The sequence below is a fragment of the Opisthocomus hoazin genome, chromosome 10, assembly GCF_030867145.1.
Source record: "Opisthocomus hoazin isolate bOpiHoa1 chromosome 10, bOpiHoa1.hap1, whole genome shotgun sequence".
Taxonomy (NCBI): Eukaryota; Metazoa; Chordata; class Aves; order Opisthocomiformes; family Opisthocomidae; genus Opisthocomus; species Opisthocomus hoazin.
The window spans coordinates 31181891-31201462 of record NC_134423.1 but is presented as its reverse complement, the minus strand read 5'-3'; the positions used below and the strand labels follow the sequence as shown (position 1 = coordinate 31201462).

Genomic DNA, 19572 nt, shown 5'->3' with positions numbered 1-19572 from the left:
GAGCTGCCGATAGTCTGGTTGGCTCACAGGGAAGAAATTTGTCTCACTTTAGAAAAAGGACCTGGAGGTACGGGGGCCGCTGACTCATTCATTGTATGGTTATCTGCCAGCCAGGTTGTGACATCAGAGCAATTAAGACAAACTTTAGTCTATAAGTTCGTGCCTGCAACCTCTATATTTCAAAAGAAGACAAACGATCCCTCCAAGGAAGGAAACAACATCTTCTCCAGGCTGCTTCCAAAGGAACATTTCGGATCTGCAGGGGTTCAGGAGGAATTTTTCACCGCGTGTTTTTTTTTAAGCATATAACAAACTACCTGAGCTTTTTTTTTTTTTTTAGCAAAAGTTTATTTCTAATGCAAAAACAAGCAAACAACAGCCCCAACCTCCCCCCTTGCCCAAGTCACGTCTGCTCAACTCGCTACCCTAAAACTCAGCCCTGCCTTCCACAGTCCTCTTCTCTTCTGCGCTTCAATACGCGTCCGAACACCAGCGCTGAAGACGCTGCTGAGAAAGCGTTTGCAGAAACTGCCGGAGCAAGCAGCGCGCAGCAGAGACGTCGCAACTGTTCGTCGTTCCTCTATGGTAACAGCAAACCCGGGAGCCTTCGCTTGACCCAGCTGCGCCCACCGTGCAGCGATTCCGACGCAAGGAAATAAGTGACCAAGGTAGAGCCGAGCAAGGCGGGACGCTTCCAAGCAAGCCACCAACGGCTGAGGTAACCAGTGAAACCCTGCAGCCCATTCCCCGGCCGTGAGGGCAAGCGGCACAGCTCAGCTTCAGCCCCTTGGCGCGGGCTCTCTTCCTCCACCAGCTCGTGGGATGCTGTGCTGTGGCCCTCAGCTTCCTCACAGAATCTCACCCCCTCCTCGCTGCTGCCTGCAAACCCCCTGTGCCCCTGGGGCCAGCAGCCACAGCTCGGCTTCAGCCCCTCGGCGCGGGCTCTCTTCCTCCACCAGCTCGTGGGATGCTGTGCCGCGGCCCTCAGCTTCCTCACAGAACCTCACCCCCTCTGCGCTGCTGCCTGCAAACCCCCTGTGCCGCTGGGGCCAGCAGCCACGGCTCCAGGGGTGCCAGCTCTGCCTGGTGCTCACCCAGTGGCATCCCTGCTCCTGATCCCTGCCATCCCAGCGACAGGAGAAAGCTGTCCTCTTTCTCCTCACCTCCCTCCACCTCAGCAAAACCTTCCTGCACTTACGGACCGGCTGGCAGTGCCTGGGCGCGATGCTCTCCGCGCACACAGGTGTGTTGTCTTTTTGCTTGGCCCTCTCAGCAAAACCGAGCCACAGCAGCGAGTGCCCAGGAGCGGAGAGAGGAACTATCGGTCATTTGATCGGGTGATGCCGATCTGCCTGCCATGCTTTTGCTCTGGAAGGGCAATCCCACATCTCCTCACAGGATGGGCTTTTATTCTGGAGGGGCAATCTCTAACCTCCTCACAGGATGGGCTTTTATGCTGGAGGGGCAATCCGATACCTCCTCACAGGATGGGGTTTTATGCTGGAGGGGCAATCCCCTACCTCCTCACAGGATGGGCTTTTATGCTGGAGGGGCAATCCGATACCTCCTCACAGGATGGGCAAGCCCACGTACTATTTCTTTTTTTTAATTTAAAACCAGCATTTTGTGGACGCCTGCACTCAAAGCCAGCCAACAGCTCCTTTACGAAATCCTCCCAACACTCCGCGTGTCACTCATACAATAGCAAAAGACTAACAGTTAAAAAATACTCTGGAGCCAGGAAATATACAATACATTCAATAACAAAAAAATATAGATATAAAATACTTGCTTTAAGGCTGTGGACAGTTTAACTGAAGATAAGCTGAGGACATTAAATTGCTCAGCAACAAAAGAAATGTGGGAATAAAATTCCTTATCGTGGTGGTGAGGGAAAGGCAGCAACAAACCTCCTGAAAGATTTTGCTGATGCTTCTAGAAAATATTTTTAGTAAAATATGATCCAGCCAGACGGCGAGTCCGAAGCGCGGGGCTGCGAGCCAGTCCGGCTCACTGGGGTCCCTGGGTCGCCCGCCGCTCCTCCAGCATCCTGCACACCCACATGGACACGACTTCTGCGTTGCCGTCGTTGTACTGCACGATGAACGGGTGGCCCTGGGAAGCGGGACAGGCAGAGTTAGGCAAGATCAACACAACCCTCCCTGGCAAAACCCAAAAAGGCTTGGTTTTTTAAAAATATCTTTTTTTTTTTAGAAATACATTGGAACGTCCTGCGGCTACAGCCATAAAAAAGCAATAAACCAGTGATCCAAACCAGCGAAGTTCCCCCTCTTGGATCCGCGCTACCCAAGCACACTGCTCACGCGGAGCAGCAAGGGCTGGGGGGACGCAGACTCCTTACCGAGGCCTGGCCTAGCGCTCCTTGAAAATACTCATTTTTATTTTTTATGTTCAATTAGCTCATTGTGTTTTGAACCAGCTCCGTTCCAGGCCGGCCTCCCGGGCTGCTCAACTTCTAAATGCCTGTTTGGTAAACACATCTCCCGACCAAACCACTCACCTACCAGTCTGCTTGTGAAGGTCTGATTTTGACCATGAGCCAGCAGCGTGCCCTGGCTGCCAAGAAGGCCAACGGGATCCTGGGGTGCATTAGGAGGAGTGTGGGCAGCAGGGCGAGGGAGGTTCTCCTGCCCCTCTGCTCTGCCCTGGTGAGACCCCATCTGCAGTGCTGTGTCCAGTGCTGGGCTCCCCAGTTCCAGAAAGATGAGGAGTTGCTGGAGAGAGTCCAGCGGAGGGGTACGAGGATGAAGAGGGGACTGGAGCATCTCTCCTACGTGGAGAGGCTGAGGGAGCTGGGCTTGTTCAGCCTGAAGAAGAGAAGGCTGCGAGGGGACCTTAGAAATGCCTCTAAATATCTGCAGGGTGGGGGTCAGGAGGACGGGGCCAGACTCTGTCCAGTGGTGCCCAGCGACAGGACAAGGGGCAACGGACACAAACTGAAGCAGAGGAAGCTCCAGCTGAACCCGAGGAAGAACTTCTTCCCTCTGAGGGTGATGGAGCCCTGGCCCAGGCTGCCCAGGGAGGCTGTGGAGTCTCCTTCTCTGGAGATATTCCAGACCCGCCTGGACACGGTGCTGTGCAGCCTGCTCTGGGTGACCCTGCTTGGGCAGGGGGTTGGGCTGGGTGACCCACAGAGGTCCCTTCCAACCTCGACCATGGTGGGATTCTGTGATTCTGTCTGCGGCCTCTCCGAGTCTCTCTCTCGAGCAGCCCTGCTGCACACCCCTCTCCCGTGTGCTAATACCACGCTCTCCCTCGTCGCCAGGCGAGCGTAAGGGCAGTCTGGGCTCACCCCGAACCGCTCCGTTTGCGCAGCCGTGCCGCCTGGCGTACGGAAACCCCGCTGTGTACCCTTGGTACGGCTGCACCGCTGCCACAGCCACTCGCATCCGCGTCCTTGACTCCCGTCAGCGGAAACCTTATGCCTCGCCCCGTGTCCAGGCATCCTTTAAATGGACAGTTCTACAAATTACCTCGGGAAAAAGCCAATATCCCTGCAAGTGTGAAATTCCTTTTGTTGCTCGGTCATCGAGCGGTGTGCCTGCGGACGCGGCAGGACCGGGCGCCAGGCGCCGCAGCACTCGCAGCATCCGTGCGGAGAGGCATTTGCTCACGCTCCTGTCATCTGGAGCGAGCAGTCGATGCAGAAATGAAAATATCACCTAAGCATAACCGAAACAGGTCCTCATGAGAAGCTACGGTGGGAATGAAGCATGATGGAAAGAGGGATAACTATAAAATATTCTTGGCTGTGAATTATACGGCTACTGCAGGCACTGGAAGACTGTCTGAGACACCTCGGAAAATCAGAACAGCATCTCAGGGTGAAACAAAAATACGGGCTGCAATTTCAGCAGCCAGCTTAGGCAGCTCATGTCTCAATCTGGCCCCATTCCTAGAGATGGGAACATGCCATCTTCAGATGAATCTCAAATGAAGTATAAAAATCCACAGGAAACCGAGTACCGCAATTACATAAATGACTGAAAGAAAGCAATCGCCAGGAGAAACCATCACAGATGATGAAAACCTCTACTCCAAATCACTCAAAAGCAGCTCAGTTTCTGCAACACTAAACTTCATAGCTCTTGCAAACAGCGCCTGACAGGAATCGGAGCAGAGCCACTGGGGAGCCGCTGGGTAGGGTGACGTACCCGTGGGAATCACCGGCTGCCCAGCCCGACGCCGTTCGCACCGGCCAACGACGGCCGTTGGCACACGGAGAGGAGCGCGGGCCGGACGCGGGGCCGGGAATCCGGCGGTCGGCTGGGTTAGGATGGCACCAAGTGGAGCCACGAAGCAGCACCGGGCTAAACAGAGGATGATAAATCCTCATGGCATCAGCTCTGAGCAGTAAAACACTCTGCGGGCCAGGGCCAGCAAACGCAGGAGCCACAGGAATAAAATATGCCATTATCTACAAGAATTATGGAGGAAGCACAAGATGCTGTTGCTTGAACTCTCTGGGATGGCTGGAAATCTCAGCTAGAACTTTTCAGGGAGAAGTCCGAGATGTGGAAACCCCTTCTTCAGATGTTCACAGAAGCACAGAATGGTCGGGGTTGGAAGGGACCTCTGTGGGTCATCTAGTCCGACCCCCTGCCCAAGCAGGGTCACCCAGAGCAGGCTGCACAGCACCGTGGCCAGGCGGGTCTGGAGTATCTCCAGAGAAGGAGACTCCACAGCCTCCCTGGGCAGCCTGGGCCAGGGCTCCGTCACCCTCAGAGGGAAGAAGTTCTTCCTCGGGTTCAGCTGGAGCTTCCTCTGCTTCAGTTTGTGCCCGTTGCCCCTTGTCCTGTCGCTGGGCACCACTGGAAAGAGTCTGGCCCCGTCCTCCTGACCCCCACCCTGCAGATATTTAGAGGCATTTCTAAGGTCCCCTCTCAGCCTTCTCTTCTCCAGGCTGAACAATCCCAGCTCCCTCAGCCTTTCCTCGTAGGAGAGATGCTCCAGTCCCCTCCTCATCCTCGCAGCCCTCCACTGGACTCTCTCCAGTAGCTCCTCATCTTTCTGGAACTGGGGAGCCAGTTCTCAGCATCATCTTAGAGGCCTTTTCCAACCTTAATGACTGCGTGATTCTATGAATCCAAAAGACACCCCAGTGACTAGGGGGAAGGCAGAAGAGAAACGGCACAGTTGCAGTCCAAAGAAAGCTCCTGAGTTTTTCCACGTAAAAGTCCTTTCGTGTGGAAGCTCACAGACGCGTGGACGTGCGCATCCCACAGAAAACCACCCCCGAGATGCCGAAGCCTGCAGACACAAGACCACCCGACCCCTGCAAACGGGAGGCCGCAGCGCGATCTTGTGCCATTACAGGTTTCTGCAGCAAAGTCAGTTTAAAGAACTTGCTTTCCCCTTCTCGGATTTGTCAGCGCTTCCCACCAGGCTCGAGCCGCAAGCCCTGAATTTTATCTCCAGGCCTTTGAAATTGTGGGCAGCTGCTACCTGCCATTGCAATCGACCTTTCTGAGTTTGCTCTTTGTAACTGCTACAGAAATAGATGTTTTCCTCCAATATTCAATTTTTTGAAGTAAATTGCTTCCTTTCAGCCATTCTCCACTCTAGACAGCAACTTTAAATTTGTCAGAGAGCTCTGAATTTCCCACCCAGGCAGACGCGTGTGCGCTCGCACTCAGTCGCTGCTTGGAAAAGGCTCCACCATGGCAGAAGAACATACCCAGAGGTACCCGAGTCCACCCGAGGGCACCGGCAGACAGCTCCATGCGACCCAGAGCAGATGGGTGATCTTAAAATGCTGCACTGAAGTAACCAGACGCTTGCGGCACGGAGCACACGGACAATGGCTTTTTCCTTCCAGCCCCTGGCTACCAGAAATCTTTACAGAATACCAGCATGGCAGGGTTGGCAGGGACCTCTGTGGGTCACCCAGCCCAACCCCCTGCCCAAGCAGGGTCACCCAGAGCAGGGGGCACAGCACCGCGGCCAGGCGGGGCTGGAATATCTCCAGAGAAGGAGACTCCACAGCCTCCCTGGGCAGCCTGGGCCAGGGCTCCGTCACCCTCAGAGGGAAGAAGTTCTTCCTCGTGTTCAGCTGGAGCTTCCTCAGCTTCAGTTTGTGCCCGTTGCCCCTTGTCCTGTCGCTGGGAACCACTGGAAAGAGCTTGGCTCTTTTTACTGAAAAGAGCTTTGGTCTTGAACGTCTCACGTCAGGAACAACACTAAAGCAAGACTGCGCCTTCTTTTGTTTATCTCCTGTTCCAGATGTCCCACGCATGTTCAGGTTTCACCGTTTCACCAAACAAATTCAACCTGAAATATTCCTGGTTTTACTTCATTCCCACCTATGAAAACAACTCAGGAAAGGGCGCGACGTGGAGCCCAGAGGCAGGGTCCTGGAGTTTATCCCCGAGCCGCCACACGCTTTCCAGCGTGACCTTCGCAAAGCGGCTTCGTCTGCCTCAGCCTCGGGGCGAAAAAGGGAAGAAATGATTCTGCTCTCTCAGGGGGGTGCTGTGAGAATCAGTGCAGGCGTGTTTTGCCCAGCACTTTGCTATTTATGGGTGCAAAAGGTGCAAGAGTAAGGTAAATGTTTATTATAAATGTTTATTATAAGCAAGCTCGCCTAGAAGTAGCTGTTTCGCCTCTTAAACAAGAGTCAAGGACGGCAGTGAGAACTAGGGAGGAGCCATCTAGAGCCCACAGACAAGGCAGAGCAGATGCACTGGGGCAATTAAAAAGCAGCTATTAAAGCCCGTCCGCTTCTCCCATGAATCTCCTTTACGATGGGGAGACTCCCCGCAGAGGAAGACGTCTCACACCCGGCGTATCCTTGCGCTCAAGCTACTCGCAAGGCACCAAGGGGAACTGCAGGCTGTGCATGGTTGAAAACGCCAGCTAGCCATACGGGTCACCCTTTTTGCTTTGTTTTGTGAGGTTATTCCATCGAAGCCTGGGGTTTTACACACTCACTTTCCTCCCTAGGAACAAGTTTAACTTGAAACTACCATTTAGATTTTCCTTGGGTTTAGACTATGTTGGTCTAGGGAGGATTTTTCTCAGGCTGAAGGGATGGTTTTACCAGAAGCTCTTTCTCAGAATCTGTTGACTCTTTTTTGGGGTTTGGGTTTTTTTTGTTTGTGGGGTTTTTTTTTTGTTGTTATTGTTTCTTTTTTAATAGGGAACGGGAGAATAGAGATTTCCACCAAAGCTAAGACCACCACGTCGGTGGGACCTGCCTTTGCACATCTCGGCAGACAGCCCACGGCACGTTCAGGTCAGGCCCCGAGAGCCAGGAGGTCACCAGCGGCACAAGGAGGTGCAACATCCACGGATGGCCTGTGCACGCCAGACCCACTTCGCTGCTTCCAACGCCTCACCTCGCTAGACCACACCTTGCCCAGCAGCACCTTGCCTGCTGCGGTCAGGCCTGCAACCGCAATAAAAACGGACATCAAAGAGCAATACAGAATCATGGACAAGGCACGAGTCCATCCAGCTTGCCCTGGGCCTGCTTACAGCACCATTTTCAGTGAAAACGTGGTACAAACAACGTAAGAGGGGCTTGCAGTTGGCTTAGCACCCCGAAATGTCTCATTAAGGTTTCCTCCAGCGTCTCCAGCCGCTGCGGCTGCACCAGCAGCAGCCTCCTCCGCTCCCAGCAACTTCTTCACAAAGTCACCCCGATGCGTTCTCCCCATTTTGCCACCACTCAGCACCTCGTCCCCCGTTCCCCCCTTTTCAGGCATCCACAGTACTGCATTAACTCCTGCAGTCCGAAACACGCACACCTCAGAAACCAGAGCCCTCAACTGGAAACATCTGTGGAAAGGAGAGTGGGGAGAAGGGGCAGGGAGATTAGAAAGGGAGGGAAGGAAGGAACAAGGGAAAAAAACCCCAGGTAAACATTAAAACTGCTGAAGGAGAAACGCAGCCCACTCTCCAGGCCTAGGGCATGCCCGGGCTGCCGCACGGGGCTGGGACAGACCGTCACCTCAGGAAAGAAAAAAACCAACAAAGTCACAACAGCTCGGACACTATTAATAAATTCTGGTCACTCAGTGTCTCAGACACAAGTGAAAATCCCAGCCCTGACTTCCAACAGTGATCTAAACCAAAGACAAGCAACCTGCTGTACTTCAATATTCCCACACAGATTTATTTCACACTGCAAGGTAGGTCCACACTGGCTGAAGGCAGGTCCACACTAGAAAAGACAGAGGAGCTGCAGTGATTCACAGAATGGTGGGGGTTGGAAGGGACCTCTGTGGGTCACCCAGCCCAACCCCCTGCCCAAGCAGGGTCACCCACAGCAGGCTGCACAGCACCGCGGCCAGGCAGGGCTGGAATATCTCCAGAGAAGGAGACTCCACAGCCTCCCTGGGCAGCCTGTTCCAGGGCTCCGTCACCCTCAGAGGGAAGAAGTTCTTCCTCGGGTTCAGCTGGAGCTTCCTCTGCTTCAGTTTGTGCCCATTGCCCCTTGTCCTGTCGCTGGGCACCACTGGAAAGAGTCTGGCCCCGTCCTCCTGACACCCACCTTGAAGATATTTTTAAGCATTTCTAAGGTCCCCTCTCAGCCTTCTCTTCTCCAGGCTAAAACCACCTCCTTATCAATTCTTAAATACCCAGCCTCAAAAATACGTGGCAATCAGGACGTCCAGCAGACCCAAGCAGCAGAAAATACACTGAAAAGCCACCACAAAGCACTCCCCGTGGCTGCTTCACCCTGGCCGGGGGACGCGCGGCGATTTCTGTACCCGCGGGGAAGCAGCCACCGGCGAGCCCGCAGCAGAGCTCGGAGCCGCAAAGGTCAGGGAGGACGGGGCCGGGGATAGCCCCAGCGTGAGTGTCAGCCAGCCTAATTTTGTGTGTCAACTCCGAAAATTAGATAAACAATGACAAACCAGGCTTTTTAAATGAACTTGTCGCATCTCGTTCTCTTGATAAAGGGTACATTTCTCCAGTTGCAGTGTCCCGCCAGACGGGTTAACTCTTTCGAAGGGGAGCGCCTCGCAGAGGGGGATGTAAATGATTTAAATATCTGACATGAAATTAAAAGGGCAGTGCCCCCCTGAGCACACAGCCCTGGTAATTCAAACTCATTGCTTGCAAACCATCAATCATTTAGCTCAGTCAATTAAATTGCCATTATTCAAGTGTAAAAGTTCTGTAATTTTACCTACCCTTAAAATTCAGCAATTTGCTCTCACGGCCTTCTCCTCTGGCCTGAGAAACCTTCATTTCTGCTATTACCCCACCCAGAGCTGATTGCCACAGACTTCGCATCGCATCCCTGGCGGGCCTGCAGACCCCCGAGCCTCTTCCAGCACCGTGTGCAGCTCTGCTCCGGATCCGCTCACGACACTGCTGGTAGAAGTGGGGGTGACCTGTCCCGGGGAGACGAAAGCCTAACACAGAGCCTGTGCCTCACCCGCAGCCCCGAATCTGGGCTACCTGAACCTTTGCAGCTCTTTAGTCCGATGTTTCCACCGATTCTCACACACAAGTCCAGGGAAGATCTAAGCTTCGCAAGAGTCTAGCCCATAAACAGGTTCCTCTGCCACCTCTAAACGCTATGTTTGGATGGCACCAAGGAGGGTTGGACCAGCGCTGAGGCTCCCAAACTCTGCCAAAGGACAGGTAGACAATAAATAACATCCCTTAAGCAATGGTCAAACTGCCAAAGGACAGGGAGACAATAAATAACATCCCTTAAGCAACGGTTCTGCGATTTCAGAGGACTTTCCAGGCACAAAACAAGTGGGTGTTCACTGTGAGACTGGTTTAAAGAGTCCGTGAAACAGGCCAGCTACCGACCCTAGCCAGGAAGATGACAAAGCACATTCCCAACGTGAAATACCGGTCAGTCACCAATTTCCTCGTAAATGTGCAAAAATGACAGGGTGGCGTTTCCTGGCGTGGAGGACAGGAGGAGGACGGGGACGACATGGACAGGAACCTTAATCCTAAACAGCGCCCAACAATACTGCTCTTTTTTTTTGACAGTGCATCCATATCCAGCCCACAACATCACGTCCTCATGTTTTTTTTGCCTGGGAGCGGCAAGAGGTTAAGTGGGGAGGGCAGCACGACCCGTTCCCGGCTCTCCCGGAGAACGTGCCAGGCTCACCGCACTGCCCTGCTGGGGAGCGACCCGGGGCACCTGAGCCTGCGGACCAGCATGGAGAGCTGCACCAGGACACGAAGGTTAAGGGCAGGACCCTGGGAACACCATCCCGCGCCCGCAGACTTCTCTGGGCAGCAGACTGCTGAGGGAGACGAGCATCGCTGCGGGCTCCCTGCCCTGGCGTGCTGCGTGGCCAAGGCCAGCGCTGGCTGTGCCATCGAGGCACCACGTCTCCAACGCCGTGGGCAGGAGAACCAGCAGAGCCAGCACGGGCTACGGCCACGGTCACAAGCACTTGGGGGCTGCCTGTCGACACCCCAAAAGCCCATCTTCCCGGGAGCGAGCTGCAAGGACAGACGTTAGCGTGAGCCCTAAGATTACAGAGGAGGAGGGACACCACTTGAGAGACTAAAGGCTTCTGTTGACGACTACACGACAGCCAAACGTAACCACACCACCTAGCAAATTAGAAATGACAATAAAAGACCTCACGCTTACACAAAGCGCGTCAGGAAATACGCAGCTTTGCTGTTGGTTGCAACAGTGCCATCCTTTTAATGTTCTCTTCTACAGGAATCCTCCATTTATTACAAAGAAGCACAGACAAATTATGCCATCTCATTTAAAAATTTGAATCCAGCATAACGAAAACCAGAATACGAAGATCCCAACTGTTGCAGACACAGACTAGCAAGACGACGGCAGTGCCCTTAGACAGCATTTCAAATACAGTTTATTAGCGTGTGATATGAAAAGGGTATTTTTATTGCATGATATAATGCAATGGGACCTTGGGCGCTCTGCAGAAGGACCTTGCACTCAGAAGTGTAATGAACCCAGAGTCCAAAAAACATTATACTGTACATTAACCTATCATTAATGGCACATCAGGGCTAGGGGCATTGCACGCTTGCTGGTCAGGGCTCTATCAGGACAGTATGGAGGAAACCACAGTCCTCACAGGCTTAAAACAAATAGAGAAAATAAATATTACTGATGGCTACAGGCTGCTTTAAGGGAAGCTCACTCTCCCCTTAACATGCAATTTTGACGCCATTTTTTAAAGGGGGGAGGGAGCAGACCATGAAGCACTTTATTAGGCAATACTGGAAATGGCACGTCACTGCTTCGCGCACTGAGCGTCTCCGTGGTGCAGCAGATGCATCAACTCAGAGCTCTTCCTGCACAAAACATGGCACCTCCGAGCACCGGGGCACCTTCTCAGAATAAAATGAAAACTGGAAACCTGCTCCCCTTCCTGCCATTCCCTAATCCCTGACGACGCTGGCGAGGCTTCCCTGGCAGTAGGAGCTGCGACCTAGGAAGAGCATCCTCTGGCCCAGCTCTGCACAGCCCCATCGCTGCCCGCAGGACACGTGGGACCCGTCTGTTTGCATCTGCACCCGCTTCCACCCCACCACGTCCGAGAGCCATTCAGCACAACTCCCGCCTGTGCCTGCAGTAACTCAGCGCAAACCGTGACCAAACCACGACGCTGCTTCTGCTCCTGGATCAGCTGGGACGCCCCACACCTTCCTCCACTGCAGGTGCCCTCTTTGCCCAAAGGCAAGCTTGACCAGATGGCCACAGGGCAAACGTTCAGTCGGAAAAGCCCGGCTGGCAACTCCTCCCTGGCTGGCTGAAGCAGCAGAAGCCCCACTATTCTGGAAAACAAGAACTTGGCTGTGAAATAGCGCACCACAGTTCTCATCCCAGCTCGTTCTTCGATCGCTACCGATGTGTCTATGCTATTTACAGCTCTCGTAATTTAACTGAGGGCACAGACTCGAGAGGAAATTCTTGCCCATTCACATGTTTAATGGGAACACGTCGGACCTCCAGAAGGAGAAACACAGACCCCAGCTCTGGAACTGGACTATCTTCCCAGGACACCTGGGGACATGAAGACTTGAGTGACCCAAAACACCCCAGACTGACCTCGTGTCCCCCTCGAGTGACCTCAGCACGTATAAGATCTCACCACTCTACCACTGCCTCCAGTAGCGGAGGATTTTACATCTAGAGCTCCTGCCTCCAAGGACAAGCCAAACTAAACGCTGTTCTAATTATCTGTGCTAGCTATCCACAAGGCCGACTGCTGCTCCCGCAGCCAGGAATAGCAGCGAGGAATCCTCAGGCCAATACTCTACTGCCGACTCCCAAAACATCACGAATTCACAGGCACAGGAGGTGTCGGAGCCCTGCTTGGGGCCGCTCCACGCAGCGGGCTTCCCTCCATCGCTCGCTCCTAAGGCTTGAGCGGGGCAAAAAATCTGAAGGCTTCCGACACTCGCACTGACCCGTGGAGACGCAGAGCGGGTAAACGGGTGAAAAGAGCTTGCCAGACACTATTCAAGTGTGATCTGGTTGTTGCATCTCTTGCTTTACTTTTGCAATTTCAGGGCGTGATCTGAACCCTTTACAGAAAAGGGCGAGCGCCTGAAGCGCGTGGAACAGCAGAGACTGGGAGGTTCAGCACGCGTGTCTAGAAGGCGTGCGCCCAGTGTCCCGGAGCTCCAGCAAGGCCAACCCTTGCTCTGAGAGACATTCTCCTCCAGAAATGAAGCCTCCTTGTCTCTTCCATGCAGCACCTGCAGCGATGGGACCTAAAACCAGCAAGTCTAATCATAAAGTACCAACTTTTCCTGCGTACGCGTATGGCTGTGTGTGATCGGGACCAAGTGTTGACTGGCCCAGTTCTCTCTCCCAGTTCCTATCCTCAGAACAGCGAAGATTGAGGGCAAGGACTGCCTCTCGCTGTGCTTGGTGAGGAATGCAGCGTCCCCGAGAGCCTCTTCTCAGCCAGCTGCTGGAGTGAAATCACCCGTGGCAGCGGCCGAAGCCACAGATCTGCAGGAGTCTGCAACGCTGTGGGTGGCACGGGCAGGCTGAGGGCACAGGGACCCCGAGAGTCACAAGACGAAAGCACCCAGAAGGTAGGGTTTTCACAGAAATTCCGACCCCCACGAGGACACCGCCTGTAGCTTCTGCCAGCTCCGAGAGCAGAACGGACCGATCCGTCCACAGAGAACGGCCAGGCTAGCAAAGAGGGCCAGAAAGCCGCATCGATCGGCGGCGTTTTCTGGGTGGAGACGAAGCAGGGACAAGAACACACCCATCAGCAAAATCAAGTGTCATTAGTCTCCTTGAATTTTCTCCTCCCTTTCCTCGTTCCTTACTCTGCGTGGCCAGGAGCAGAGCCCCAGCCGGCTGAACACTTCCACGCAGGGTGCTGGGAAGCGGCGAGTTTTGTTTGTTGCACGGCCTCCCTAACGCACGCTGTAATTAAAATGTTGATTACTAAACAGTTTAAATATATGACAGACAATGCAGTTAAAGCCTACAGTTAGGTCAATATGTGATTTAGATTTGCCATTTAAAAACTCTCATTTAAATTTTGCATACATTAATCACTACCATACTTCAATGTTCTGATATCCACCTGACTACACTATTAAAATAAAACTTGCTGCCCCAGGGAAATCCTACTTATTCTTAATTGTTTCGAGGCTTTGATGGGCTTTTAATCTAAGATTAATTTATGCAATTTTAAATAACTCTTCTTATGATTAATAAGCTTGAAAATTAAAAGGAGTCTAAAGCAATTATAATGAGCATTTGGTCATAACCTCATTAGGAGAAGGACTGAAGGATACAGCTCTGGAATTCTTACAAGACCACAATTTAAGGTTACTTTCAGAGGAGTCAAACATAGTTCTTGAAATTGCAAAGGCAGATTAGCCTAGGTCAGTGTTAGAACTGTGGCTGTCTAGATTAGCACACTAATGATTTTATCCCTCTGATGATATTTAAGATAGAGAAAAGATCATGCAAAAGGTATCAAGCAAAGATAAATGGGTAACACTACCAAGCGGTGAAGTCTTGGAGCTTATATTTCTTGTTTATCCTTCTTTTCTTGAGAAAGATTCCTCTTTGGTTGGGTTTTTTTTTCATATTATTTATCTATTTGTAGATTAACTTGCACCAATGCGCTTTTATTTTTTACACGATAAAGTTAATTGCAAGTGATTTTCGGCTGGTTTAGTAGTTTTGTTGAAGCACCAAAATTCCACTGCAATTTACAGAACGTGTCTTTAAATAACGGCAGCCCTCAAGCATATTGGATGGAGCAAGCGGAAGAATAGCTCAACTTCAGCCTGGAAAAGCCTCAGCCTGAAGAGGGACTGTCCACACATCACACCTGAACTTCCATTTTTACACAGCAGTACAGACCCCTCCATTATGATTAAAATCCTTCTTGCAACTTTCTTCTGCGGCTTTGGACACTGGCCATAGCCAAACGATGTGTTGGTGGCCCTAAAAACGGGGCCTCAGAGACCCTTTGTGCACCTGACTGATGTGTCCAGGCTGGCAACTCACCACCAGGCTCCAGAGGGAATTTGTTTCAGGTCAGATGAGCTGGGCTTGTTCAGCCTGGAGAAGAGAAGGCTGAGAGGGGACCTTAGAAATGCCTCTAAATATCTGCAGGGTGGGGGTCAGGAGGACGGGGCCAGACTCTTTCCAGTGGTGCCCAGAGACAGGACAAGGGGCAACGGGCACAAACTGAAGCCGAGGAAGCTCCAGCTGAACCCGAGGAAGAACTTCTTCCCTCTGAGGGTGATGGAGCCCTGGCCCAGGCTGCCCAGGGAGGCTGTGGAGTCTCCTTCTCTGGAGATATTCAAGACTCACCTGGCCGCGGTGCTGTGCAGCCTGCTCTGGGTGACCCTGCTTGGGCAGGGGGTTGGGCTGGGTGACCCACAGAGGTCCCTTCCAGCCCCCACCATTCTGTGAATCACTGCGGCTCCTCTGTCTTTTCTAGTGTGGACCTGCCTTCAGCCAGCTCCGTCCCCTTCTACTGCAGGACCCCACGGTGGGAGCGCGTGCACAGGGGGATGGGTCTGATCTCTGCTGTTCTCTTTCTGTGGCATATACTAGTCTTAAATTCACTACAGAGTTTTGGTTTTGGCTGTGGTGCAGAGGAGTCTATTTGCCCATCTGCAGATCATTCTTCCCCCAGCAGTTTTGCTTCTGATATTTGCTGCTAAACCAGTAGCTGTACTTGGCATGCTTCTCGGTGCTTAGCTAACAAAACGAGCTAACTCCCAGCAAAGGTATTGTTTATTTTTTGTGATGACTCTTAAAAAACACTAAGGCAACCGAAATATAATTGGAGCGTGCTTTCGCAAGTGCCGCTGAGGTTACGAAGAGCTGTAGAAGAGGAACAGAGAGAGTGGCCCAAGGCTGATGGAGTATGTCAACATTAGCAAGCTGTCGACAACAGAAGCAGATCTGCAGAGCGAATGGTTGGTGCAGTGTTTCATGGATGGAAGAGGTTTTACTTTTGACCAGCTCCGGTCTGGTCTGCGGACACAGCGCTGGAGCTCGTTAGGTGTGTGCCTGGAGCACATCTTCTGGTTTGGTTTCATTTGAAATCGATTCACTTCCTGAGCTTCAAGACCTGTCTGTGATGAGAATGAGAGTGCGGCAGCTCTGCGAGAGCAGAAGATTCACACCAAAAAGGCACACCTGACCTGAACTCTAATGTTCATGCAGATGCACCCGCAGAAGTGTCTCCATCTCACGCCCCACCACCAGCATGGGCCTGGGCTCATCGACACCAGAGCTAGTCTGACGTTAAGACCTGATGTAGTATTGCCTTCAAACAGGGACCGTCTGTTCCCCCGGACCGGGGAAGAAGGGTGGAGAAAACAACTGTTTTGAGAAACTGGTTTCTACTGATGGGGGGGGGAGGGGGAAATCACTAAGGTGGAGTAAACTGAAACAATCTCCTAAATGTTTTTCACCCAAACCTTGGAGTAGAAAATGCTGTGTGCATCCACGTGTGCGCGCACACACACACACACAAATAACAACGATTAACAAAACCAAAACACTTCAGAAAATGATCTAGCTGGAAGCAAAAAGGGAGAATGAAACAGCTCGCACTTCGTTAGCATTTTCACCATGAAGTTTCTGCAGATGAACAGGTTGGTTTTACAAGCACTCCGTACGATCACTCCATGCCTACACACCGCCTGCATCAGCGCAAAGTAACATTCCCGTGTCTGCCAGGGTTAGTAAAGAGAGACCAAGTAAAGCAAGTACCACAGAATCACAGAATGGTAGGGGTTGGCAGGGCCCTATGTGGGTCACCCAGCCCAACCCCCTGCCCAAGCAGGGTCACCCAGAGCAGGCTGCACAGCACCGCGGCCAGGCGGGCCTGGAATATCTCCAGAGAAGGAGACTCCACAGCCTCCCTGGGCAGCCTGGGCCAGGGCTCCGTCACCCTCAGTGGGAAGAAGTTCTTCCTCGGGTTCAGCTGGAGCTTCCTCTGCTTCAGTTTGTGCCCGTTGCCCCTTGTCCTGTTGCTGGGCACCACTGGAAAGAGTCTGGCCCCGTCCTCCTGACACCCACCCTTCGTATCACACGACCAAGCATGAACACGCCGTCAAATCGCTCTGTCCCGGGAGCAGAATAAGCACAGGTAGGAAGCTGCGACTGACAAAACGCGCGGAGCCCTGCTGAAAACACAGAGAAGGCGGCAAAACGCATCACCGCCAGTTGGCTTGTGGGGGGGGAAAGTCCTTTGAATCTCTCACAAGGTCACTAAACAAGCGATCGAGGCCACGCAAGCCGTTTCCATCCTCACACTTGTATTTTAATGCCACCGTTCCCTACCGGGAGCCCTTCCCGGGTGGAAACCCTGGCTCTCTCCAGCCGTGCAGGCAGACGCCGGCGGAGCCATCCCGATTTACACCAGCCGGGCGTTTACCCCAGCGTCTCCCATTAAATCCGCGCAGGCAGATGCACATTTATGGGACAATGAACTTTTCCACGGCTGCGGCTCGTCGTGCTTTGCTGTTACGGCCTTCATAAACCCGCGCGTTCCCGGGCTGCGGCAGCTGCCGGGGGTGGGAGCGCGAGCAGCCGGCTTTCGGAGGAGCGGCCGCAGCTTCGGGAAAAAAGAAAAAAAATGGAGAAAAAAAAAAAAAATCATGTTTAATTTAAAAATTAGAAACTGGAGCAGGCTGTGAGCACAGAGGTTGATTGAAACAAAATTTAAATTCCTGTCAAGCCCATTTAAACACAGGGGCCCTTCATAGACAATTAGCTGCTCCCTGTGAACGCCGAAGCAGCTCGGGCCTGGTCACTGTGAGGAGAGAGCAGGCCTACTGTGAGGAGCCGGAAAAAAAATTAACCAAAATCAGGCTGTATGAAATATTTAGCCTCCCAGTTTATCACCGGGGTTTGGAAGTGTAAACAAGACAAAAATCGATTCCTCGGTGCCCTCCAATCAATCCCCCAAAATGGTTCGGGCATCTGTTTCTGCTAAATTTTGTTTACTCTGGCAGATTTGCCTTAATTGCAGTTGTTTATCTCCCATTGTCCCCGGGGCCCTAATCTCCCGATTACTAATACTTAACACTCATTTCACATCTAAAGCTACTTCTAATCCTCAACAGGTTTCTGGGGCTCTTAAAATTATTGAAACGGAGGAGCCGGGAGACGCAACCTCTTTGTGCGAGGCGCATTTGCTGCTCCGCTACCAGCTGGGCCCAATCGTCGCCAGGGATGGCTGCAACAAAGGTGCTAAAAGGCTCTTTCACAGGCACTGCTACTCCGCCGGGGATTCAGTGGAGAAAAAAAAGATGATTTTTTTTTTTTTTAATGTGGAAAAAAAAAAACCACCACACAACAAAAAAAAGCCCCGCACAAGAGGGCTCTAACAGTCCGGCCAAATAAAGTTACTGTCGTCATCAAACCCTGTCAATCACCATGAAAATCCAATTAAAAATCTTTCAGCGCGGCCCTCTTCAGTAGAAAAATGTCCCCTATTTATATGCGTTTTTGTCAACCGCACAAATTAGAAAGTAGTATTAATTGATTTTTTACTACTTCAGGCCCTGCTCCTCCAGCTGAATTTCTGCGGATGCGAGAACAACCGGCACAAATCTGCTTAAGGGATTGGAGGCACAATGCACACCGGCCACCAAGAAGCCGTATCTCTATCTCCCGCTTTATACCCCGCTTATTCAGAGGCAATTACTACTCTTATTTAATACTGCAGGAGCGTCTTGAGGTGCTAAGCAGAATATGGACCCACAAGTAGCTGGTACCACACAAATGCCAGCAATTTTAATCCATCCAGTGCATCTGACTCAATTTAAAATTCCAGTTCTATTACACAAATAAAGATTGTACATAGATTTCAAGTCGCCTGTCAGAGCACATTCCTTGATGGATCTGGTAGGAACAGGAAGGATGATATTCTGGGAATTACAGATGTGGCTCTCTTTTTGGCACCGTTAGCAGATTTTGTTTGCTTGTTTTTATTTTGAATAAATACGTAGGGAAGACAGTTGACATGAATATACCAACAAGACAAAGGCACAACTTCTCAATGTATCCTAACGGAAAGATTTGCAATTCTGCTACCAAAAGGAGCGAGATGTAAATATTTGCCTCTGTGCCTGGAGAACCACAGAACCACCAGAAGTGCCAAATGAAACATTTGCTCAAATTAAACGGCAAAGCCCAGGAGACTCCAGTAACCAAAAATATGAACTGCATCATGCTAAGCTGTTGCCGACTTGGTTTTGTCCCGTTTCCTTAGATTTTCAATACTTCTTAGAGCCAACTCCAGCCATTTCTTTTCACATTTCACTGGAAAGTGCTGTACATCGTGCAGCTTTAGGGCGTGTTAGAAAGTCTCATGGTCATATTTTCTGTAAAAAGCCAGTGGTTGTAGGAGCAATGGGGCTGCAGAAGACAGTAAATGAATATAACACCCTAAAACTCTAATGCTGCTCACAAGCTAGCCTTGTCACAATCTTCGTCTTCTGTAATTGCTGGATTTAGTGCCACCGATACAGTGTATTTCTCCATTTCGATAGCTAGTGTGAAATCCTAGCATCGACGAAGGCAATATAAATTCTGACATTGCCTCCAACGTATCTGGGACGTGATCCAGAACTCCTTGTCCACTGTATGTCTGAACTGACAGACTGAGGATACAGTTTAATATTTATCATATTTACAACAGCTAAACTACTTGGCTCTGTACTTTTTCACCTTGGGAAACCGTTAGAGCGCCCTTTCCTTCACATCTGGTGCGCGTTTTGGTGTCAGAATTTCTGCTTGTCATGGGGTGAGTAACTGGGATCATTGTGACAGAGGAGAGTCTAAATGTTTGCAAATGAAGCTATCCATCACTGGGTCAGGCACGGACAATATTATGCTGGACAAATCATCGCTGATAGGGGATCCTGCACTGGCTTGGAAAAAAAACAACCCCAACACTTGTAACTAGCCAAAGAGGGAAAAATCTTGGCTCACTGTGATCCAGCAATGATGCATAAACATCTAGATAGATGCAGACAGAAAACATTTATCTGTAAAGCTGTCTTCAAAAGATTTATGGGCTGTGTTTGTGCAAAGCCAAGTGCAGACAGCCCTCTGGTCTCTCT

The 19572-nt window shown here is 51.5% G+C and overlaps 1 protein-coding gene across 4 annotated transcripts in view; it reads right to left on the bottom strand.

The window, feature by feature from the left end:
* Window positions 1-355: 355 nt before the first annotated feature.
* MAP2K5 (mitogen-activated protein kinase kinase 5) overlaps window positions 356-19572 on the bottom strand; it is a 140434-nt gene continuing 121217 nt past the window's right edge. For 2 of the 4 annotated variants that reach the window (XM_075431828.1, XM_075431827.1), the window contains one exon: window positions 356-2115. In XM_075431828.1, the coding sequence (XP_075287943.1) occupies window positions 1794-2115 (322 nt within the window). In that variant the 3' untranslated portion in view covers window positions 356-1793. The remainder of the gene's footprint in view (window positions 2116-19572) is intronic. The other 2 variants (XM_075431826.1, XM_075431829.1) reach the window with 1 other exon arrangement.